Source organism: Hippopotamus amphibius, chromosome 16 (assembly GCF_030028045.1).
Source record: "Hippopotamus amphibius kiboko isolate mHipAmp2 chromosome 16, mHipAmp2.hap2, whole genome shotgun sequence".
In the NCBI taxonomy this organism is placed as follows: Eukaryota; Metazoa; Chordata; class Mammalia; order Artiodactyla; family Hippopotamidae; genus Hippopotamus; species Hippopotamus amphibius.
This window is the reverse complement of record NC_080201.1, coordinates 171,716-195,831: the sequence shown is the minus strand read 5'-3', so window position 1 is coordinate 195,831 and position 24,116 is coordinate 171,716. Positions and strand designations below refer to the sequence as shown.

The 24,116-nt window shown below is 58.7% G+C and overlaps 1 protein-coding gene across 2 annotated transcripts; it reads left to right on the top strand.

Annotated features, from left to right (window-relative positions):
• The first annotated feature begins 51 nt into the window (after positions 1 to 51).
• Positions 52 to 23,252, top strand: TCF25 (transcription factor 25). Of its 2 annotated transcripts, XM_057710667.1 has the most exons (18): positions 52 to 243; positions 9,039 to 9,194; positions 10,070 to 10,144; positions 10,576 to 10,694; positions 11,118 to 11,183; positions 13,602 to 13,684; positions 14,635 to 14,765; positions 14,851 to 14,950; positions 15,539 to 15,632; positions 16,807 to 16,899; positions 17,008 to 17,113; positions 17,952 to 18,111; positions 19,101 to 19,188; positions 19,656 to 19,814; positions 19,923 to 20,013; positions 20,493 to 20,572; positions 21,523 to 21,595; positions 21,714 to 22,010. In XM_057710667.1, exons 1-18 carry the CDS (start codon positions 52 to 54, stop codon positions 21,870 to 21,872), a joined length of 2,025 nt encoding a protein of 674 aa, XP_057566650.1. In that variant the 3' UTR covers positions 21,873 to 22,010. The 2 variants fall into 2 exon arrangements, with proteins under 2 accessions (XP_057566650.1, XP_057566649.1); XM_057710666.1 differs by lacking the exon at positions 20,493 to 20,572 and having other exon boundaries at positions 21,714 to 23,252.
• Positions 23,253 to 24,116: the final 864 nt, after the last annotated feature.

Genomic DNA, 24,116 nt, shown 5'->3' with positions numbered 1-24,116 from the left:
TTTCTGCTCTTCTTTCTGCCCGTCTCCAGGCGTCAGTGGCTGTTGGGTCCTATGTCGCGCCGGGCCCTCCGGAGGCTGAGGGGGGAACAGCGCGGCCAGGAGCCCCTGGGTCCCGGCGCCCTGCAGTTTGTCCTCCATGATGACGACGATGTGGAAGAAGAAGGCCCAAAGCGGGGGCCAGGTGGCCGGCGCCCCCGGGGCGCGGGGAAGGAGGGCGTCCGCGTCAACAACCGGTTCGAGTTGGTAAGGCGCGGGGCTGCCTGGGGTGGGGGGGCCGCGGGTGGGGGCGGTGTGCGGAGGGTCGTGACGTCACGGGGCGGGGCGACGGCGTCTGGGCTGCAGAGGGGAAGGCGGGGCGAAGGGAGAGGGCGGTGGCCTGAGACCAGGGGGCGGGGCGGCGTTCGGCCTGGGCTGCGGGGCGGGGGCGGGGTGAGTGGGGTCCTGGGTGCCGCGGGGGGCGGGGCAGCGGCGCGCGGGGCGGGGCTTCGCGCCCAGCGTCGCGGGGCTGCAACCCTGATTTCAGGGTTCAGTGTCTCGCGCGCGGTGCTGTGGTGGGGCGTTTGCAGGCGCCCTCTGTGCTCAGAGCCCAGGACCTGCTGGTTGTGAGGAGTGTCTGGGGCACAGCAGGCGTCTCCGTGACGCTGGGCTCAGTCTGCAGCTTTGCCCGTGCCCGTTCTCGAACGCGTCTGCTTTGCTCGCCTTGTGTCCCCAGCACCGTGTGCCCGGCGCACGCTGGGGGCTGACCGCTGTTGCCGATTGGAGGAGTAGCAGTAGGTCTGAAGATTGTGGAGAAACCAGCTGCCCTTTGCAAGCGCTCTCTTGGTCTGGCAGCAGTTCCCAACTTTACACAAGGTTGGCAGGTCAGGGGCCCATCCTAAGACTGGGGAGTTTGGTTTAGAGATTGTCCACGTCCCTCGAAGGTAAGAGAGAGCCTCCCCTTGTAGTTTCTGCTGGAGGTGGGACCAAGTCTGGCTTCAGATTCTCCGAACTCTTCCATTCTCCGAACTCTCTGCCCATCTCTTCTGAGCCTCCCCGCCCCCTTGTTTCTTGTTGTTTCTTTTTTTTTTTTAACTTTTTATTATGAAGAATTTCAAACATATGCAAAAAAAGAGTAGTACCAGAAGACTTCATGTGCCCGCATCCAGCTTCCGTGGTTCCCCACACACGGCCGGTTGTTTCTCCCCAGTGCTCCGTGACATCATTTACCCCTAGGTTTTCCAGTCATTTTTTGACTTCTCTCAAAACCTTTAAGGCTTCTTTCCATCCCACTTGTTACCAGGCTGAAATGGGTTTTGTGCTGAAGTCAGCCTTTTTCACGGACCTTCTGTCAGGTGTACTTTCTCCTTATTCTGGCATCCTCCAGGTTTAGTCTTTTTTTTTTTTTTCTTTCTTTCCTTTTTTTTTAAGTCTTAAACAGCAGTAACTTATTTGGAGATTGTTCACATATTCTAGGCATTGCTGCAATGTTGTGTGTCTTACTGTCTGGGAAGGCCATGTTGTCCTCATTGTACAAATGAGGTAGTCAGTGACACCCACAGTGTAAATCCAGGCTTTCTGACTTTAAAAAGTCGTGGCTGTACTCTTAAGCATGCTCTGGTATTTGTCTCTGAAGCAAAATTAGTGTTCCTTCCAAAGAAGAAAGAAGGGTAGGTGGATAGTGTGGGATAAATGGGGGTGGGGGGGGGAAGCAAGTGCTTTTGTGTGTGACTAGAGGAAGAAGATGCTTCTGTGCACTCCCTGTGGAATCAGTCAGGTCAGAGGGATCCGGGGCTGCACCTGTGTAGTGTTGTGCTGTGGCTTCTCTTCTGGTTTCCTGTAAGACATTGATGTTGCCAGCAGAGACCTCTGTCCTGGTCTCCGGACTCATACGTCATCTTTACGTCGTCTCCTTTGGGTGTGTCGCACACATCTCAGGCTCAGTGTGTCCAAACTTTAACTGCCCTTTTTGCCTCCTCCAGCCTTCCCTGTCTGTTGAGGGCAGCTCCACTCTTCCCGTTGCCAGGGCCAGCAGCCTGGAAGGCATGCCTGACCTCTTTTTTTTTTTTTTTTTTTTTTAAGGTAGCAGCGCATTTATTGCTTTTCGTTTGAAGGGATTAGGGAATGAGGTGGGATGTGCAGCTTCTGTCATCTCTGTTTATGGCTTGCATCCCAGGATGTGAGGCCAAGTGGCTCCGTTCAAGTCGGGGTGCAGACATTTGCCTCACACTCACCACCTGGAATGTCTCATTGATACAATGAAAGTGTGGTGGAAGGCATGCCTGACCTCTTTCTCTCACACACCACATGCAGACCCTGGAGAAGTCCTGGGCGACTCCAGGGGTAGCACCTGCGGTATAGCCCTTGCCTTTCATTCTGATCTGGTCCTGCTTGTCCTGTAGGCCTCTGTGACCTGTCTGGGTGCAGCAGCCACAGGGATCCTGCTGGGCCCATGTCTGCCCTGAGCCCTCCTTCCTCACAGCCCCCCACGGCCCGGATCGGCTGCCTGGTCTCTCCCTGATCTCGCTCTCTCTGCTCCAGGGACACAGGTCTCCCCTCTGCCCGGGACACCCCGTGTTCCCGTGTCACTTCCCCCTCAGGCTCCGCTCAGATGTTGCCTTCTCAATCTTGCTTGCCCTTCCCACCAATTTAAATTCCGCCCCCCACTCCCATCCCCGTGCTTCTGGTCTTCCTCCTTTTTCCCCGGAAGTTATCAGAAAACAAACCATACAGGTTACCTGCGTGTTCTCTTCACCTCGTGCTGCTTGCCTGCCGCTGCCTGAGCGTCAGCCTCGTGCGAACAGAGACTGTGCTGTTCCCTGACGTGTCCCCTCCGCAGCAGTGTCTGCCCCGTACGTGTGCAGGAGGCCACCACATGAGTCCGCCTTTCCTCTAAGGCCGGAGTGTGAGTGTCCCCACACGGGCTTTGCGTCCTGGCCCCCCCCCCCCCCTTAGCGGTGAGAACTTGGACAGGGTTCCTGACATATGCATCAGCTCCGCTGTTTCCTGGAGGGGATGTTATTTGCTTCATGGGCTTGTCTCAAGGAGTCACTGAACTGGCGTGCAGCACTCAGCAAATACTGGTGTTGAATAATGTTGACGACCAAGACCTGGAGTAGAATCATGGGACCGTGAGTGGTTCATTAGAGACGTTTCTAGGGGCGGGTGCCCCCCAACCCCCGGGCAGCGGGAAGACACCCTTCTGTGACTTTATGACTGGCGCTGTCCTCTTTGCTGGCTCTTAGGTGACTTTCCTTGGCCTAAGATTAAAGATCATCTTTCCTACCTCATTCAGAGTGGTTTTTGAAAATCAGTTTTATTGAAATATAATTTATATGTAATAAACACACCTGTTTTAAGGGTATAGGTTGAGTTTTGCCACATAACGTACTGTGCGACTGTTAAAAATGGTGTTGGAAGATAGAACTTACTAGCGTTTTGGGGTCAGGGACCTCTTTGATAATCTGATAAAAACCACATGAACTTTTAAAACCTGTCAGGATTTATACTATATCATTGAAAAGTTTTAGTGAGGAAGATTATTCTTTTCCAAAGAATAACGTGTGTATGTCTCTCAGTTTTCATGTACAATATAGTGGCCAGTCTCTGAAAGAAATCTAAAAGCAGACTTGTTCGAAAAGAAGAGTCATTGATCACATTGCTCTTGTTTGACTGGAATAAGAACTTGATGGTGTTCCGTGGCCGTCGACTCACCAACACATGTGATCCTCATCTTTGAAGTCCAGTTTCTACTGACAGCAGGAGCAAAACCCTGGATTCACATTCACAGATGCATTTAGGAACATGATGGTATTAGAACCCCTGTAGCTTTTTTCACTGGTCAAGGGCACATTTGGTCAAGGATTACCATAATTTTCTAATATTTTTCAGGTTAGTCTTATGTCACGTCACTTTTATCTTCAAGTTTGTGAGAAAACCTTTAGCCGTGGTGGCCTCGCCAATGCCAGTCTCTGCCTACAGGCAGTAGATGAGGCTTTGTCATCCTCGACTGCACACTGTACAAGTACTTCCTCAGTAATGGAAAGGTTTAGTGTTTTCTCCTCTTTCAATGAGAAAAATAACTTTTTTCCAGCAGCACTATTGGGGCCCTAAAATGAAAGGTGTTTTTTGTTTGTTTTTGCTCTGCTGTGCGACTTGCGGGATCTTAGTTCCCTGAGCAGGGATTGAACCCTGGCCCTGGCAGTGAAAGCGCTGAGTCCTAACCACAGGACCCCCAGGGAATCCCTCAAAAGGCTTATTTTTAGAGCCAGAAACAATCTCTCAATATACCAAGCAGGGGTTGAGTAGAAACAAAAGTAAGATTTCCATCTCCAGCCATGGCAGAATAACTGGTACTAGAATAGCCTTCTTGCCCTGAACAACTGTAAAACTACCAAAATACAAGAACCAACTGTTTTCAGACATTAGACAGCAAGCATCGCCGGTCTGAGGTCCCCGAGCCCCCGTGCCTGCGTTCTGCTGGGAGACACTCTCCAGAGGTCAGACAGCGAGGCTGTCGCAGCAGCTCCTGGTGCTCATGCTGAGCCAGGGCAGGTCAGACTTGGGGTCTGCCGCGGTGGCTGGAGTCAAAGGGGAGGGTGCTGGGAAGAAGGAGCCCCAGAAGCCTGTACGGAGTCCTGGGCTTGATGCTCAGATGTGTCGGGTGCAGAGCAGCCACTGGGGGGGGGAACACCAGAGATTCACCACCACTGGAGCTCACAGGGCTGGGAGGACATTCAGCTCTGACCAGCCAGTACAGACAGGCCTCACTGAGAAGCCTGGTGACCAGTGGAGACTTCAGAAAGCTGCTTCTGTAGAAGTAGGGCTAAAGTCACCCTCCACTGAAGAATACTCTGTGCCTGTCTTAAGATACCTTAGAAATATCTCTGCAGGTATTGTGCTAATCTGCCAGTGAAGTAACTGCCTGCCTGAACAAATGCCAGTGCTTTGTTAAGGAAAAGGACAGATCCAGTCACTCAGCAGTGCAGCATCACGACAGCTGGCACACACCAGAAAGTTACCAGACACATGAAGAAGCAAGGACATGTGATTTGTAACTGGGAGAAAAAGCATTCAGTGGAAACAAACCCGGTGGGGACTTCCCTGATGGTCCACTGGTTGAGAGTCCGCCTTGCAATGCAGGAAACGTTGGTTCAAAATCCCCGGTTGGGGAACTAAGATCTCACATGCAACTAAGCCTGTGTGCCACAGCTGCTGAGCACGTGGGCCACAACTAGAGAGAAGCCCACACACTGCAACGAGGAGCCCGTGCACTACAGCAGGGGATCCTGCATGCCACAACTAAGACCCGACACAGCCAGAAATAAAATTAAAAAAATAAATAAGTATTTTTTTAAATTTTTATTTATTTATTATTTTTGGGGGGCTACACCAAGTTCAGTCATCTGTTTTTATACACATATCCCTGTATTCCCTCCCTCCCTTGACTCCCCCCCCCACCCTCCCTCGAGTCCCCCCCACCCTCCCCGTCCCAGTCTTCTAAGGCATCTTCCATCCTCGAGTTGAACTCCCTTTGTTATACAACAGCTTCCCACTGGCTATCTATTTTACAGTTGGTAGTATATATATGTCTGTGCTACTCTCTCGCTTTGTCTCAGCTTCCCCTTCACCCCCCCGCCCCCTCCCAAACCTTGAGTTCTCCAGTCCATCCTCTGCACCTGGTGATAAGTATTAAAAAAGAAACAAACAAACAAACAAAAAGAAACAAACCCGGTAATGACAGATGGTAAAATCACACACAACCCTAAGACAAGATATAAGTATATTCAAGGATTTAAAGGAAATCATGCACATAATGATGGAAAATACAGGGAATCTCACTAGAGAAGTAGAAACTATAAAAGAGCAAATCTTAGAGGTAAAAAATATTTAATATCTGGAATGAATAACTAGACGGTATGAATAGCAGATGAGGTACTTGAGAAAAGAGCAGTGATCTTGAAGTTAGGGCACAGACACTACCCAGACTGTCCAGAAAGGGGGAGATAGCCTCAGTTCTTCGTGGGACAATATCCAGTAGCCTAACGTCTGTAATGGAGAAGCAGAACAGAGGCGGGACGTTGGGCAGAAAAAATAATTGATGAGATAGTGGTAGAAAAAGTCCAGAATTTGACACAAAAGAAAACCCCATATCATAGATTCAAGGAGTTCAACAAACTCTAAGCAGGATATGATTTGGCAACAATGTAAATCATGGTTGCTGAACCCCTTGGTGAAGAAAAGCCATTGAAGTAGCTGGAGGCAAGAGACCTGATCTACCGGGAAGGAATCACTGACTTGCCCTCAGAGCAGAGCCTGCCAGCAGGTCAGCGCCCTAAAGCGCTGAAGGAACGCTCCACCTGGCATGCTATAGCCAGTGAAATGTTTCTCAGAAATGAATGTGAAATAAACAGGTTTCCATAAACACAGAAGCTGAGAAAATGCATTGCCGGAAGGCCTACACTAAGAAAAATGTGAAAGGAAACCTTGTTTTGAAGGTAAATAATACCAAATGGGAATGTGGATGTACATGAAGGAGTGCAGGAAACGGTCAATATTAGGGTAAATATACAACCTTTTCCGTTTTAATGTTTATTTTAAAGATAATTGGCTGTTTAAAGCAAAAATAATAGTGTATTGTTGGAATTTTAACACATGGAAGTAGAGTACGTGGCCAGAGTAGGAGGGAGAGGAAGAGCAGAGTGGGCTGGGCTGTTGGGAGGTGGTGTGTTTTGCGTAACGTGACAGGACATCCCATGAAGGGTGCTCTCTGCAAAGCGCGGGTGCTGCTGGCGTCCGTGCAGACGCGCAGGTGAGCGCAGTAGCGCCAGGGCTTCGGAAGTGGAGTCGCATGCAGTCGACTGCTTTTTCCAGAGCAGTTCGGTGGGGAAGGTAGCATCCCTGTGAGACATGGGGTTAGAATAACTGGCTGGTCTTGTGGGGAGACGTGAACTTCAACCGTACCTGCGCCTGCACACACACACTCACAGCTCCACACGTGGAAACGGCCACACTTTTAGTAGAAATCGTAGGAGGGTAGCGTTGATTTCCTTGGCTGCGTCCAGGGAGCTCTAGCTCATGATAAGATAGGGTGGATACAGTGGGCCTCATCAAAATTCAAGACTTTTCTGCTCATCAAAAAAGGTAGTTAGGAAAATGAATAGGCCTGCCACGGATGGAGAAGGGGCGCCCAAGACACGTGGCAGAGGCCTCTCCGCAGAGGGTGTGACCCCTCAGCGGCAAGTCAGCCCGATTCTAGGGAACAGACACTTCCCGAAGGAGTGGGAGAGCATTCACCACTATTGGTGTGAATGTGAATTAAGGTGTAACGCAGTGCCCCGTGCACCCACCAGGGTGGCCAAAGTGAGAGCGGGGTTGGGGAGGGGGCTGTGGAGTCGTCCGACTGCTGGGAACAGGCCTGGCAATGCAGCATAAACCTTACACCTCGCGCCCCAGTGACCCCTGTGGACACTTACCCGGAGGACTTCCCAGATGGTCACGGCGGCGTAATCCACAGCAGCCCCGACAGGAAACGGAAGAGTCCCGGTGGCCGCGCGGGCCTGGATGCCCAGGCGGAGGAGGACGGGTCACCAGTACCCAGGAGCTAACTGCTCACGCCAGAGTGGGGCGCGCCCGGGAAGCCGTGCGCTGAGAGGCGAGACCCGAGCAGACGCTGACCCGCGGGGGCTTAGCGGGGGGTGCAGCGGGGCCTGTATTTCTGGGGTAACCGGAGTGTTTCGTCTCTTGAGAAGCGTGTGGGTTCCACAGCTCTGCCGAAACGTGTCCTGTGCCTTCGTTTCAAGGATGTAAATTGTATAGTGTGTTTTTGTTTGTTTTTTAACAACAAAGAAGGCAGCTTTCTCGCCCCCAACAGCGATCTGGGCCCCGCCCCGTCCTCACGGAAGTGTCCGCCGCGCCTCGTCCTGGGGATCCCGGGAGCCCAGGCGGCGGGCCAGAGCCTCTGGAAGCCGGGGACCGGGGCAGCGCCAGGCCGCGGGACGCAGGTGGCGGCGGCTCCGGCTCGTCGGCGAGGCCCTTTCCAGAGCGCGGCCGTGTCCCGCGTGCGGAGCCACAGGCGTCCTCTTTCCCTTGAAGTTGATTTTGGCGTGCAGCTTGTTATAAAGTGGAATTGCTTGAAGCACCTCACACTTCCAAAAAGGAGCTCAAACATAAGAAGTTTTTGAAGGAATTGAGCGTGGCTTCGTGAAAGTAACGCGTGCCCGGCTGCCCTGGGCGGCGTCCCCCGTGTTGGATGCTGGCTGAAGCGTGGCGGCTGTCCCTCCGGGCCCCGCGCTGCAGTTCCTCCCGTCGCGCCAAGGCCTCATTTTTATTTTTTGAGCTCTGTGTTTTTTGGCTGTTCTGAATCTTACGTGTAGTTTTCTTTCTTTGTTTTTGAACCTTGCTGAACCGGCTCGGGTCTCTCAGATCTGGCTGGTGAAGCGTGGTGGTGGCTACTGCACGTCGCCTCTTTTCGTTGCTGATTCATTTACTAGCAGAAGGGCCAGAGCTCGACCTGTGACTTGTCCCTGCCCTGTCTCCTCCAGAGCGAGGGTGTGAGTCTTCTGGGACCTTCCGTTCAGCCTTGTGTTCTTGAGGTCTGCGTGTGCGCACAAGCGTGGTTCGTCCCTGTTCACTGCTGTCTTACTATGGCCTGTCTCCTGGGCCTCCTCTTCCCTCAGTGCTGGTCCTATCTGCTGGTGTAGACCCGCTGGCCGGAGTCTGGGTGGGAGGGGGATCAGTGAGGCATTGGCCGAGTGTGTGTAGGGGGAGACGTTGTCCTGGGTGGGATTCCTCATCACGTCACCCCGAGGACAGATCCCGTGGCCACACGGCATCCACAGCATTCTCTGGGACCGTGACTGAAGTGGCCCTGACCCTGTGCTGCTGAGAGGGGAGCAGGGTGGCTGCGGGGCTCGCCCACGTTGGTGGTCCTCCCTCTACAGCCTCAGTGACCTGGAACGTGCCCGCCCACCTCTCCCTCCAGCACGCGTGCATCTCAGAGTGACCTTTTTAATCTTTGGGACGCACCCATAACTCCCTTGCTCCTCCTCATGTGTTTCCAGATAAACATCGAGGACCTTGAGGAGGCGCCCGGGGTGAATGGGGAGAGGCCCGACGGTCTGCTCGTCGATGCTGTGGTGTCGGGGAACCAGAGGAGGGCCCAGAGCGGACGCTCAGCGTGCAAGAAGGATGGCGCTGTGCTGCTGCCTCCAGAGCAGGTGCGGCCCGCGCCCCCCACAGCCCGCCGGCGTTCCCTGAGGGCCGTGGCAGGAACTGCCTGGCTGCACCCAGGTTTCCTTAGGACCCCCGAGCGGATTGGCTGAGAGTCCTCCAGAGGCGTGGTGGCTGGCGAGGGGGCCAGGCACAGGGTCCCCGAGACGCGTCTCCCTGGCAGGAGGCCTGCCTCCCACGTTTTGGGAGAGTCTGCTTCTGCCCGGGTGGGCTGTGTGCGTAGTGATTGTGTGTCTGCAACTCAGGCCAGGTGGACCGGGGCCCTGGGCGGACGCTCCCTGGAGAAGCACGCGGGCCAGGTCAGGGTTGGGTGTGGCGGCTGAGCCACTCGGCGAGGAGGGCCTGCAGGAGGCCCCTCGTCATCCAGCAGGTGCTCAGGGGAGCCAGTCTGTGCCCGCCAAGGACTCTGGTGCAGCTGGGCACCCGACTGTCCTGGGATGCTGGGGGCTTCCTCGAGGACCTTCACACTCAGTGAAGGCGGGGGCCAGGTGAAGGCATGAGAGGTCTTGAGGCAGGGGCTGTGGGTGTCGGGGCCTGCGGTGTGGGGCCCCGGGCTCCGGCCAGCTGAGCGTGGCAGGCGGTGGTTGACACAGTGAAGGGTGAGAACAGAGGGCAGGTGGGTGGAGGGTCCAGACCCCGTGAGTCGTCAGGGAAACCTCAGGAGGGTGGGGGCAAGACCAGGATCAGGGAGACCTGTGGGAGATGTCAGTTGCTGGAGAGCAGTGGGTGCGTTCACAGGAGGTGCGTGACTGGACAGCAGAGCAGGCCTGCAGCCGTGTGCCCCTGCAGCCGGCTGCTCTAGTTCTCGGGTTTAAGGTGTCATTGTCTCTTTCTATTTACTGAAATTAGCTTCTTTTGTTAGTCTAATGCAAGTGGCAAACTCCGCAAGAAGAAAAGGAAACAGAAAAATAAGAAAAACGCTGCAGGAGAAACCTCGGTATGTGGGGCTGGCTGAGTTCCTCTCTGCTCTTTTCTGACTGTTTCTAGGAGTGGTGTTGAGAACAGCTCATTTTTACTTGATAGTGTATTTGACTAGCTCAGTGGTCGGGGGAAGGTACCAAATCTGTTCGCCTCCGTCCTTAAGGGTCAGAGCCCGTCTCTGCTTTCCGTTTCCCAGCAGACCTCTGAAGCGGCGCTCTTCCGACGGCAGAGTCCCTCCCTGGTCTGTCATTCTGACTGGTCCTCTTATGAAGCATCTCTCCTTTTTTCTAAATGTACGTGCAGTACATGGTGTTCAGATTGTACTGTCTTTCAGGAAGGAAACACAATATGATACTTGTTCTTTGTAGAAGTGAATTTTGCTATCCGTTGGTACGTGTAAAGTCAGCACGTCTGCGTAGTGATGAGTATGTCGTTGGGGGCTTTCAGGAGAACGGGCTGGAGGACATCGACCGCATCCTGGAGCGGATCGAGGACGGCAGTGGCTCCAGCCGCCCAGGCCCGCCCCCTCTGAGCGCCAAGAAGCACGTCCTGTATGTGGAGCACAGGTGCGCTTCGCACGTGCGGAGACGGAGGGAGGGGGCGGGGCAGTCCTGAGCTCCCGGGACCTTTCTCTAGCCCTGTGTGTCTGGGAGTGTTCTTTCTTGAGCTACATTAAAAAAAGATGTCGCGCGGGGGTGCGTTGTGCATCCTCTGGTCCTGCAGATGTTTAATGAAAGCCTGTCCCTACCGCAGCCGGTTGCCAGCGTCGAACAGCAGCCGCCTCCCTTCCTGAGGCAGTGAAGACCCCTCGGTCTCGTGCCCGGGGCTCTCGTCGCTCTGACTTAGCCCGCGGAGCGTGGCTGCAGGGAAAGCAGGCCTGCGGGAGAGCCGTGCTCCCTGCTGTGTAACTGTGTGACTTTCTAACATTCCCAGGATCGTTGTCAAAACACTGAATTTCATTTTTCTCTGTAAAATTTTCAATTCTCTAGACACTTGAACCCAGACACAGAACTGAAAAGGTATTTTGGTGCCCGAGCTGTCCTGGGGGAGCAGAGGTAAGACCAGCACCCCTGTGTTCCCGGCAGAGGGAAGGGAAGGGAAGGGAGGGTGTTTAGAGCCACAGAGAAAAGGGAAGCCCTCTGGACCTGCAGGGGAGTCGGGGAGAAGTCACGTGGCCCTGTCTGTGGTGTCAGGCTCTGTCCCTCACCTCCTGCTCTCCCACACGGGTCCTAGTTTTACAGGGACTCTAAACGTCAAGCTTCTGGCCTTGAAATCTTAGACAGATTCATTTTTGCTTTGCAACCAAGAGCAGCGCTGACGTGGGGTTTGGGTTTTGAGGCACGTTTGGTCTTCGTGAACGTGAGTTCCGGTGACTGGTGCTGCGGGAGCCCCCAGAGCGTGGGGGTCCTGGCTGCCCGTGGGGGGGTCCCGGCTCTTCTGCCTGGGCCACTCCCTCGCAGGGTCCAGCCCTGACTGTGGGAGCTTTCCCTTGGCAGAGGCTTCATCTTTGCTGATTCTAGGACTAAATGCTTCTTATAAGAGAGAGCTACTTATTCAAGCAGCACCGAGCCATGGCCTTTGACCCCCACGGATAGCTCTTTGAGGCTGTTTGTTGCACGGCCCGGGCCCCGTGTGCACATCTTGTTTTTCGGGACCGTAGGGTTCTGCTGTCTCACGTGCCGGCTTTGCACGACTGGGTCCTGGGCACCGTGTACTGTGCGCAGGGCAGGGTAGGGGGTGCACGCGCCCGGAGCATGGGTGTCAGGGTGTGTTTGGCTGCAGCGCCTGCCGGCACTTGGCGTGGGGGTGCCCAGGACGGGTGTCACCCACTGCCCTCCCTGAGTTGAACCCCGACGCCCACACCTGCCTGCTCTTTCCTCCTCGGATCCATGGCAGGTGTAGGAGGGTTTAAAGTCTGTCACGACAGGAGGACGAAAAAGGTCTCCATGTTTTGACTTTTTTTGTTTGTTTCGTTTTCTTTTGGCTGCGCTGCGCAGCTTGCAGGATCTTAGCTCCCCAACCACCCGGGACTGAGCGCACGCCCCGTGCAGCGCCCGTGCGGAGCCCTAACCACTGGGCAACCAGGGAAATCCCTGGCTTGTTTGCTTGATTATGAGGAAGGTTGAAGATGTTTTCATGTTACTCGCCCACACTTTCCTTGTATTTCTCATTGTGTTTGCTTTATAGTTTGCTTTTATTTTTGGTGTTAAGTTATTCAGGACATAACGGTCTTTGATTTTGCTTCTTTTTTGGAATATTAATGAAAAACGTTTTAACTCAGACTGTTCCTCTTTTTTACCTGGGTTGCTCTGGGGGGACCTTTCACCCCACCCGCCCTCGCTTCCTTTGTCTGCATCTGCGGGTCTGTCTTTCCACGTCCATCTGGTCTTATTTCTATGCAAATTATGGTTACTACTAGTAATTAGTTCACAGTGATCTCATTTATTGTTTTCACAGTGACTGTACTTCTTAGTCATCACACTTTCTTCTTTAAACACCTGAGTCCTGTGCATAGGCTCCCTGGAGAAGCGGTGGTCCCTCCTGGTCCCCTCCCTGCACTCGTGTCTGGTCATCTAGCGGTCTATCTGCAGGTGCCGTGTGCACCGCCCTCTCTCGGGCCCTCCCAGCTGCCCTGCTCGGCCGGTGTGTGCTCCCTCCTTGGTGCCCGCCTCCCAGGGGCTGCCTGTTCTGTACGGACGGCTCGCCGCAGGCCTGGACCCCCCAGGGTTCCAGCTGATTCTCCCTTTTACACGTCACCAGTTCCCCGGGATCATCCCACATTTTGGTTTCCTTCAGATTTCGACCGTTGTTTTCTTGAAGAGGTGTTTTTTCTCCTGCAGAGTTTTACTTTCATGTTGTCACACTCCTAACACAATCCAGATTCTTGCTCAGTTTTTTTCTTAATGAAATAATGCAGATAATCAAAAAAGTATAGAGTAATATCCATGAGTCCACTTGGCCACCACTCAGCTCAAGAAGCAGAGCGCGAGTGATGTAGCAGAGTGCCCTGTGTGGCCACAGCTGGGGAGCGGCCGGCACCTGCAGCAGAGGACCACCCCCCATGAGCGAGCCAGCCTGGGGGAGGGAGCCGGGCCAGCTCCCGCCCTGCGTCTGGTTGGCTTCCTTCCTTCCGGAGCCTGTTGGTGTTTCTTCCCGATGCCCATCTCTGTTGTTTGTCGCTGGAGGACAGCCCCGTGCCCTGCAGGTCGCTGCCAGCTTGCTCTCACTTGTCTTCTTCACGCTAGGTTTTCACCTTCTGCTTCTTTTCTACCTTTCCTGCCGCTTTGCTGGACGGTGAGTTTCCTCTTTCCTCTCTCTTAGCGGGGTGGTTTGTCTGCTTGGATCACCCTCTGCCGTCTCGTCTGGCAGGGCGATGGCCGTTTTCAAGGCGATCTGCGTCCTGTCCTTGTCCTGCCCTCTCCTGCAGAGGTCCGGCAGCAGAGATAAAGCCGTGCCCTGTCCGTTCTCCCCAGGCCGCGGCAGAGACAGCGCGTGTACCCCAAGTGTACGTGGCTGACCACCCCTAAGAGCACCTGGCCCCGGTACACCAAACCAGGTGAGGGGGGGGGGGCCGCAGGGCCGCGTGTGAAGAGCCGGCGTGCGTGTGTGCGGCCAAGGGCCCTGCGTGGGGCCGGGGGGCCCCGGGGCCCGTGTGCGCACCCCGCCCACTGTCTTCTCTCTGCCCTGTGGTGTCGGCGTTTCTCCACTGGCCTCTGTGCGGTGGCTCCGGCACCGTCGGAAGCTGTCAGGTTCCCTTGTAAACTGCGGTGCTTTTATCTTGTGAACTTGCGAGCACGGGAAGTTGGAAGGAGAGCCGCAACAGTGCAGGAAGCTTTGGGTTCGGGTGACGCCCTGCCAGGGGCTTGCCTGTGTGGCGTCAGGGACCGTGGGGCCCCAGGCCTGGGTTGCCCTGTGAGACCCCCTGTGCTCAGTGAGGACACAGGAAACCATGGTCCTGGGGGGCGTCTCATCCCCTTTTCCTTCACCCCTGCACTGCCAGCAGTGGCCCCGAGCACAGGCAGAGGGGCTCATTGCCACAAGGTTCTGCAGGGCTGCCCCTGATGGGGCCGTTAGGAGGTTGTGGCCAAGGGCGTCCTGGGACTCTGAGCAGTCTCATGAAGGTACTGCAGGGAGATGCAGTTGTCAGGCTCACCAGAAGACCCTGGACCCTGTCTGCCCCGAGTCAGCGCGAGGAGCAGAGGGCGGGCGTCGTGGGTTCCCAGCGCCTGTCGCCTCGGAGGCCTGGCAGCAGCCCCTGCCCGTGCCCCACGCCCCCCCGGATCACGGCTCCAAGCAGACAGACCAGATGTTGGGGGGGCAGGGTGGGGGGCGGGAGGCAGCTGTGCGGGTCCTTTCTCTGTTGTCCTGAGATGTCAGGGCTCTGTCCACGCTCCTGCGGGGAGAAACACCTTTACAGGAACAGGAGAGAAGGGGGCGTCCCTGGTGTGGCCTGAGCCGTGGGCCGTCAGCGCCAGGCGTCCTGACGTGGGCGCCCTCACGCCCCAGGTCTGTCAATGCGGCTGCTGGAGTCCAGGAAGGGCGGCTCGGTCTTTGCCTTCGAGCACAGCGAGGAGTACCAGCAGGCGCAGCACCGCTTCCTGGCCGCCGTGGAGTCCATGGAGCCCAACAACATCGTGGTGCGCGGGCGGGGCGGGGGCGGGGGCAGAGCTGGGCCCTCCGGGCGGGGCATCGACTGTCCCCTTCGCTTCCTCCTGCCTCTAGGTCCTGCTGCAGACGAGCCCCTATCACGTGGACTCGCTCCTACAGCTCAGCGATGCCTGCCGCTTTCAGGAGGACCAGGAGATGGCGCGGGACCTCGTGGGTAAGGCCTAGCGGGCAGCCCGCAGCTGAGATGCTGGGGACACGGTGGGTTTGCTGGGACGCTCTTTAAATAACAGCTCTATTGAGATAACCCTCACCCACTGTAGAGTTCAGCCCTCTGAAGTGTGCAGTTCACTGGGTTTCGTATGTGCAGGGCTGCACAGCCTCAGCCCTGCGGATGCTCTGTCACTTCCACCGTGTGTCAGAGAAACCCTGACCCGTGAGCCGTCGTCTCCCCTCCCCCAGACGCTGGCAACAGCCATCTGTCCTCTGTCTCTGGACTTTCCTGTAAATGGAATCACCACACACGTGTCTCCATCTGGCTTCTTTCTGTTGCCGTGACACCCTCAGGGTCCCCTGTGTAGCCGTGCGTCGGCCCTTCATTCCTTTTGTGATGGTGGATGGCCCACGTTTCGTGGTCTGTTTCCACCCTCGGCTCCTGGGAATCAGCATGGGTCTCATGAGGAGGCATGTGGTTCCTCTGGCCGGAGCGGGCGTGGCCAGATCGCACCTCAGTGGTTGAGGCGATCGCCACGGGTCTGCGCTGGCGCGCGGGGGCCGACGCCCGCCTCTTGTCTGTTGCCCGCAGAGCGCGCCCTGTACAGCATGGAGTGCGCCTTCCACCCCTTGTTCAGCCTCACCAGCGGGACCTGCCGGCTGGACTACCGCAGGCCCGAGAACAGGTGAGCCGGCCGCCCGGGTGTTCCCAGGCGCGCGCCGCCTTCCCTCGCAGGTGCGTTGTAGGCTTCACAGGTGACATGAGCGCCAGGATGGGCGCGGTGAGCGCTGGTGGCGTGGGACTGTCCGCAAGGGGCCCCCCGGGATCCCAGCCATCACACTGTTTAAAGCGTGAATGCAGGAGGGCTGGGCCCGAGGGCGGGCAGATCAGGCTGGCCTGGGGTGCACCTCGTCCACGTTAGGAGAGGGCCCCACCGCACTGGGACCTGCAGGCCGTGTTTCCTCACGTGCTTGGACTCGAGTCTGCAGCCCACATGTCTGGGATCCTCTGGAAGCCTCGCGGGCTGGCACGTGTGCTGGGCTCCAGCCAGCAGCTCTCTCGCAGCCCCGTCACGCTCCTGTGCCTCGGGCGGTCGCGAACGCACACTCTTGGGACCCTGTTCCTGCAGGCCGTCCTCTCTTGAAGCCCCGGCTCTCAGCAGCGCAGGCCTGAGTGGCCGCTGTGGCCTCCCTGCTGACCGCAGTCTCTGGCTTCTCGCCCTCCGCCTGGTCTTGGGCACGCTCTGCGCCCCAGGTGTCCCCCGCCCCGGGTCCTCTCTGGCCGCCGTGGGTTGTGTCCCGTGTGGGATGTGTTCCCCGGCCTGGGGTCTGTCCCTGGCCCCAGGGCACAGTGACCGCTACTGCACAGATTGTCCGCACTGTGTGCTGGGTCTGAATTTTCTCTTTTGCTTCTAGTTGTGTGAGTTTTGTCTCTCCAGTGAAATTCTTAGTTCTTTGAGATGATATAAAATGCTAACATTCCGAGGCATTAACAGGGCAGTGAGCTGTTGATTAAAAGGACAGTCCACCAGGCAGCTATTGAGATTTGAGGATAAATGAGATGGTAGTTACAGTAGGAGATTTTAAGTCTCTTCCCTTAAATGGTTGTTTTTAAAAAAAAAAAAACCCAAGAAGATGCAGGTCTCCACTCACAAATAAGCTTGGTTTTCTGTCCGTACCACACACCTGTGACTGCAAACAAGCAGAGTCACCTTCTCTGCAGAGAGGACCCTGGCGAACACTGCTGCTGATTAGGCCGCACGGGAAATGCCAGCGGAGCCCGCGGGCAGAGGGTGGACGCAGTGCCGGACGAGGCGCGGGCAACGTGCTCTCATTCACGAGGAACTGTCTTGGGTCTAGGAGCTTCTATCTGGCCCTCTACAAGCAGATGAGCTTCCTGGAGAAGCGGGGCTGCCCACGCACAGCGCTGGAGTACTGCAAGCTCATCCTCAGGTAGGGGCCGCTTCCCCTCCCCGGGGCCGCGGCCGGTGGGCGTGCGCGCCAGCCCACTCTGGCTTTGTCTCCCTCTGCGCACCCTGCTCGCCGCGCTGCCTCCGGAAGCCTGGAGCCGGAGGAGGACCCCCTGTGCATGCTGCTGCTGGTCGACCACCTGGCCTTGCGGGCGCGGAGCTACGAGTACTTGGTCCGCCTCTTCCAGGAGTGGGAGGTGGGTGTGAGCACCCGCCAGGCAGGGTGGGGGGACCCCAGGGGAGGGTCCAGGGCCGTGCACGTGGGGTCTGAGACCAGGCACGAGACCAGACATCAGCTGTCTTGTTCATAACTTTCATCGTGGTTTCACGTCCCAGGGGTGCTGTTCTAGATGCGCCGGGTTGTAGATAGTGTATTCACGTAAACTTTACCCATTTTCGTTTTGATGTGGCCGCTAGAAAACGTGAGCCGACACTGTGCTCCTGTTGGGTGGTGCCGTCTGGGGGACGCCTCTAGCCAGGGGTGGGCGGGGACAAGGGGGTGAGAGCCTTCTCGTCGTTTCTGTGCTTGAACTCCTTCACAGCGGGTGTGGGTGTGTAGTTGACTCTGAATCACTTGGCGTAGCTGAGCGAGGATTCCACCTGTGGGGTCTAGTTCACACAAGTCCTTGGAGTTCACAGAAACGCAGCTGCAGCAGGGGCGCTCACAGTGAGGCTGCACCAGGATGTTGGGGGGTGATGAGGTTATAGAAGGCTCCAGAGCCCGTGATCTCACCTGACAGCATCGTATGTCATGTGCGTCCGCGCTTCCACGGTGGGGGGCGGGGAGGCTGCTGCCCTGGTGACCCCCGTCTCCTGGCCGAGGGCAGGCACCTGTCCGGCGCTCAGCCATCGGAAGGTGGGCATCCGCCCTTTTCTCACTCGCCCGGCCTGGCTCTGTCCGTGCACCCCTGGTCCTTTTGTTTGCCTTTTCTGCACAGGGAAAGGGGACAGCTTGGCCAGGGACATCCAGACACCCGTGAGCTCTGCCTGTTTTGTCTGCACCACCTTGAGACCCCCAGACGTCGTCTCTTGCAGGCACATCGGAACCTGTCCCAGCTCCCAAACTTCGCCTTTTCTGTGCCCCTGGCCTACTTCCTGCTGAGTCAGCAGGCAGACCTCCCCGACCAGGAGCTGAGCTGTGCAAGGGAGAAGGCCTCCCTCCTGATCCAGCAGGCCCTTCTCATGTTTCCCGGAGGTGGGTGTGTCCCCACAGCCCCTGCCCTGTGCCCGGATGGGGCCCAGCGCCGCCCTGAGCTCATTGGAAGATGTATTTTCCAGCAGGGCCTTTAGACACCAGGGCTGCAATTTGAAAGCTAACTTTGCTCTCAGAGCACCTGTGGGTTTTAGGGTGTCCTTAGATGTTGACAGTTCAGGCAGAACTTCTCATCTGAAGCAGACGCATCTTTTGGGGAGAGGGCGGTGGGCTGGATGTGAGAAGAAACGGCTGGGAGGGGCCACGTCAGCAAACTGGGTGTCTGCCCTTGTCCTCAAGTCCCAGTTCTTGTTGGGGTGAGGAGCTCAGGGTTAGGGTTCTCCTGGGGCCTCTCGGCTTCCCTGGGCCCCTAAAGTCGTGTGTGTGTGTGTGTGTGTGTGTGTGTGTGTGTGTGTGTGTGTGTGTGGAGCAGAAAAGGACCCACGGCTTTTCTCCTGGGCAACGTTCTCAGGGGGCCGGTGACCTGAGAAGGAGCTGGGGTCCGGGGCCGCGTGCGGCTCCTGGGAGGCCCTGTGCTCCCGCCCCAGCAGTGCGCCTGCCTGTGGGCGCCCGGGGCAGGGGAGGCCTGGGCCCGCGGGGCTTGCAGCAGACCTGTCCTCAGGCGACCCCTTTCACTCATCTTGCCCGGCTCCATCCACACGCGGGGCTGCCCTGCCGGGTCTGAGGCGAGCGACCCCTTCCTGCTGAGCCCCTGATGGGGTGTTGGGGCCTCTGCACAGCGGAGCCCTGTCCTCCCGCAGGGCCCGCCCGCTGATGCGGAGTCTGTCTCCATAACCCAGGAAGCTCCCTGGCGGGCGCGGGGGTGGGGGTGGTCTCTGGGCTGAGGGCGTGGTGCGCATGTGCGCGGGGCTGCTGGCTGAGGCCCCTCAGGTGCACGTGGGGCCGTGGGCAGCGGGACGGGCGGCCCTCCACGGTGGCCGAGGCCCCTGGGCCCGGCCTTGTGACCGTGATGCCCCCCCCGCCCCCCGCAGCGCTCAGGCCCCTCCTCGAGCACTGCGGCGTGCGCCCCGACGCTGCCGTGGCCGCACACCGCTTCTTCGGACCCGACGCCGAGATCAGGTACAGACGGGCGGGTGCCCTGGATGGGGCGGGGGGTGGGTGGCGGGACCGTCCTCCCTGTGGAGCCCCACGCACGTGGGAGTCAGACACAGCGGAGGTGCCAGGGCTGTACCGTCGCTGCCGCAGCCGTGCGTGTGGCTCAGACGTCCGTGTGGGCGCCGGCTACCTTTTAAAATCTCTTGTTGAGAGCAGAGAAACATGTGGCGAGGGAGCCAGCCTCCTCAAGCCCGGTCAGTACACCAGGGCGGGTCCTCGGGTGTCTGCGTGCGCAGGTGTGCACGTCCTCCCCATGTGGGCGTGTTGGTCGGGGACCTTGTTCTGAGTCAACGCCGCCGCACAGAAGCAAACAGCCGTGTGCCGCGCCCTGGGGTTCCCGTCCCGGGCTGGGGGCCTCCTCCCGCTCCGGGTCGCCAGCAGGCACGTGACGCCCGGGCCTGTGGGGGTCTCACGGGCCCCACTGCCCACAGCCAGCCCCCCGCCCTGAGCCAGCTGGTGAGCCTGTACCTCGGGAGGTCACACTTCCTCTGGAAGGAGCCCGCCACCATGAGCTGGCTGGAGGAGAACGTGCGCGAGGTCCTGCAGGCGGTGGACGCCGGGGACCCTGCGGTGGAGGCGTGTGAGAGCAGGTGAGCCCGGGCCCGGGGTGTGGCAGCGCTCGGAGGGCCAGGGGCATCTCGTGGGTGGCGCAGGGCCGCAGCTGCCTCCACCGCTGACCCCTGTCGCCCTGGCCCTAGGCGCAAGGTGCTGTACCAGCGCGCGCCCAGGAACATCCACCGCCACGTGGTCCTGTCTGAGATCGAGGAAGCCGTTGCCGCCCTGCCTCCGGTGAGGGAGCGGCTGAACGGCTGCTTTGTCCCGCCAGCAGCTCTGCCCCCGGCTCAGGGTCATGTGCGGAGGCCCCTCCCCTCGCGGAGACGGCGTTTTCAGAGGCAGAGCCGTGCCTGCGGCGTCCCGTGACCTCACGGGGCTCAGAGCGGGGACCCGGCGGCGCCCCGCAGCCTGCAGCTGGGAGCCCTGGAGGGAGGCCCTGACGTGGTGCGGGAAAGGCGCCCCGTGTGAGCGGAGGCCCTGTGCTTCCCACACACACGCTTGCCCCTGGGTTGTCCGAGTCCTCTGAGAGGGCAGGATGAGCGTCCTAGGGGAGGAAGGGCCATCTCGCCCCCCGGCCCCCGATTTTCAGTACAGGGAACTCAGCCTCGCAAACGGGGGCTGTTCTGTCAGACGCTGCCGGCCCCGATCAGAAAGGTCCCGTCCAGAGTAGAATCGGCCGAAAGTCACCCCGTCCTCTCTGTCCCCTTCTGAAGGACGTGACCACGCAGTCTGTGCTGGGCTTTGACCCCCTGCCTCCCCTGGACACCATCTACTCCTATGTCAGGCCGGAGAGGTACTTCCTGCTTTGATCCTTTGCTCACGTGGCTCTGAGGTCAGTGCCGGGGCTCAGGGAGGTCTTGCCGCCTCCGCCACAGGCCCTCAGGGGACAGTGACCTGGGGTCACGGGTCAGCTTTTGCAGGCCGTGGCCATTTTCCCGTCAGCTTCTGCAGCAGGTGGTGGAGCTGGAGTAGGGAGCAGCTCTGGAGTCCAGGCACGGATGCGCAGTCAGGCGCAGGGAGAGCCTGCGGGGAGCAGCGGGCGAGCCTGAGGTGTGGAAGCCCGAGCCCGTGCGGAGGCCCCGCCAGGGACCAGGGCCCGGCAGCGTCAGGCTGGGTCGGAGCCCGAGGCCCGGCCAGGAGGGCCCGAGCGGGCAGGCTGCCTTCAGAATGGGGCTGCAGGGAGGCCTTTTCTCCCCTTTTCCTTCTTTAAACCTGAGGAATTGCGTCCCTTCATGTAGAGCCATGGTCACCAACTTGGGAGAGTCACAGACAGACTTTCTGATTTCCAGGCCTCTGGCAGATATATTTTGTAGAGTAAAGTCCTTTTGTTTTTTCTCTGCTGAATTGTAAAAGGTAAAGCACACATTCACAGGGAACACAGTCCTCCGTTAAATGGTCCGTAGGGTAAGATGGAAACCGTTAACGATTCGTGTCGGTGGGTTCAAAACCAAGCTCACGTGCTGGGCTGGGGACACTGAGGAGGGCTGGGTGTCGTCCTGGCTCTGGGTGCCCAGAAAGTCCAGGGGGCCCCCCGTGACGCGTGCCCTAGGAGCTCCTCTCCACGACACAGCTGCTCTCGAGAGCAGGTGGGGGGCTGGCTGCAGCGGCCCCACTTTCTGCTCCACTCAGCCAGCCGTGTTCCCAAGGGCCAGCCCCACTCTGGAGCCCCTCCCCCCCCCCCGCCCCAGCCACTGAGGGGGTGGCCCTCCTGGGGCCTCTCTGACCATCCTGACTCCCCTCCAGGCTCAGCCCCGTCAGCCACGGAAACACCATCGCCCTCTTCTTCCGTTCGTTGTTGCCAAACTACACCGTGGAGGTAGGTGGGGCCCGGCACGCAGGGGCCGCCAGCCTCCGAGACCGGTGTTGGGGCCTGGGGGGCGAGCCGGGGGCGCGGAGCCCCGCAGGCCCGGCTCAGACGTGTCTCGTTGCCGCAGGGGGAGCGGCCGGAGGACGGAGGGGCCGGGGGTCCGCACCACGACCAGGGCTTGAACAGGCTGATGCTGGCCGTGCGCGACATGATGGCCAACTTCCACTTCCACGACCTGGAGGTGCCACGCGAGGACCACCCCGAGGGCGACGGGGAGTGGGACTGAGGCGCGGGCGGGGCCCCGGCGCTGTGCGGTCACGTTCCGGATTCTGTGCGGGTCGCGTCAGCCAGGCCCGACCTAGAAGCGCTGCCGTGTTGTCTGCCTGCCTCTGCTCTTCTATAAACGTGAACGGGGTGCGCTCTGCCAGGCGTCAGCTCTTCTTTCCCGGGGCTGCCGTTGGTGCCCCCAGATCCGCACAGCCCCCAGGGCTCCCCGAGAGCGTGCCCTGCGGTCACTCACGGCCAAGTCCCAGTCCCAGCCCCGGGCGGGACCTCCCCGCCGCTGCCCTGCCAGCCTGGGGCACTGCAGAGTGCGTCTGTGCTTGCGGTGGGCAGGCTGAGAAGTGTTCTAGAAGCTCATCTTGGGAGCTCTGAGGGGTGTCCGTGGCAGAGACTCGGGGCCCTTGATCCAGGGGTGACCAGACCGCGGGGTGCGGAGGGGAAGGCGCGTCAGCTGGGGCGCGGCCTGGCACACTTGAGGGACAGCTCAGAGCCACCCGGGCTGCCCTGACCGAGGAGCCTGTCTGGTTCTGCAAGGATCTGGGCCACCGAGGTTGTGAGTCCCGTGGGCTACGCTGTCCACTGGGCACCCGCCCAGCCCTGACCTCCACCTGCAGAGGCTGCCCGTGTGCTCCAGGGTGGGATCGGGGCCCCAGGCCAGTCATGGTGGCGGGGAGTGTGACCCAGCCGTCTCCTGTCAGCATCCACCCAAGTCCTGGTCCGTCAGCCCATCTTCCAGGAAGTCACGGCATCCTAGCCGTGCTGTGGAGGCCTGTGAGGTCCTCCTTCCAGCTGTTCCCAAGCCGGGGGTGCCTCTGTGCTTTGAACACCCGTGGCAAGGACAGGGCCCTGCAGACGTGGTTACGCCTCCCACCAAGCACTCCCAGCTCCAGACCAAGCCTGCCCTAGAGCTCCATGGCCCCCACATGATGGCCTGTGATGAACTTCACTCAATAAGACAAACTGCTGGGGGGTCTTCTGGGAAGGGGTTTGTCCTCTGAAAATGACAGGCAAACAAGGAGAGCTTGGTACCTTGCTGAAAATACATTCTACCTTAAGTACATTTAGGTGAGGGTGTGATGTGTGGAGCTACAGCAGCCATCTTGCAACCAGGAGTCAAACTTTAAAATGAAGAGCCAGCGTCCTGGGGATAGTGAAGCAGAGGTTGGGCCCAGGCGATGAGGAAGCTGCTCCGCGCCAGGCCTGATGCTCAGCCATACCGTGCTGGCTGATGGGGGCGAGAAGACAGCCAGGGCCCTCGTTTCTAGACACCTGCTCTAAAGGCTCAGCTGACCCCTGGGGCCTCACACTGCTTGTGGATTGCTGATGGGTTGTGTGCTTTGCCACCAAGTCAGGCCCCACCTCAGGTCTTTAGTGTGGGCACCGAAGGGTGGGCACAAAGCCTGTTCCTTCCCCTTGTTCAAAGGAAATGAGCCCTTGAACCAAGACCCTGCGACCCAGCTCTGGGCTAGGCCTTCCTGAGGTCTCTCCATGGTGGTGGTGGTGGGGTAGAGATCTGGCTGCCCTCAGGGGACCCCCATGAAGGCAGGCCTCTGCGGCGGGGCCGTGGCTGGACACAGACACCCCTGGCTGTGCAGGCAGAGTCTCCCCAGGCCCCAGCTCCAGTGTGTCGCGGGCCTGCTGTGTGCCTGGTGCTGTTCTGGCGCTGGGACCCAGCCCTGACATGGTTCCTGCTCTCACGGTCTCCTCACGAGTGGTCAGCATGTGCTCTCACGTGGTGTGTCCTCTGAGGGGGTGGCGCTGCCACCCTCCGTCTCCTGGCCGGTCCTCACTCTTTCTCCCGGGGGTGCTGGAGGTCGAGCTGGTAGGACTGACCGCAGACGTAGCTGTGTTTCACGTGGATGCCTCCCAGGACCGTGGCCAATCACAGCTCAGCTGTACCTGCTGTCCGCCTCCCGCAGGGTGGGAACCAGACAGGGAGTTGCAGGGCCTCCCCAGGAAGAGGGCTGTGGTCTCCTGGTAAAGGCCGCCCGGTTCTCACGCCCTTTGAAGTCTCAGGCTGGGGGAAGGGGGAGGCACCACATCTCAAAGGCCTCGTTTATGGAGCAGAGAGGACAGAAGCTGCAGGCAGGACGCTGCGCGCCCAGCGGCCTCCTGGGGGGTGCTGGACTCACGTGACAGACACAGCAGGGCGGTGGGTCAGGGCCGCGGTGTCAGCACAGCCCCCGCCGTGGCTCTGGCTCGGGGTCCTGCCCTGGGACCCTTGCTCCCTTTGGGGAGGGGCACCTGC

Bases quoted from the DNA above. Each gene is read 5' to 3' on its own strand.
- TCF25 (XM_057710666.1), top strand. From the start codon at position 52: ATGTCGCGCCGGGCCCTCCGGAGGCTGAGGGGGGAACAGCGCGGCCAG. The intron at 10,695-11,117 runs GTGCGCTTCGCA...TCAATTCTCTAG, and splicing joins GTCCTGTATGTGGAGCACAG to ACACTTGAACCCAGACACAG. The intron at 21,596-21,713 runs GTAGGTGGGGCC...TCGTTGCCGCAG, and splicing joins TGCCAAACTACACCGTGGAG to GGGGAGCGGCCGGAGGACGG.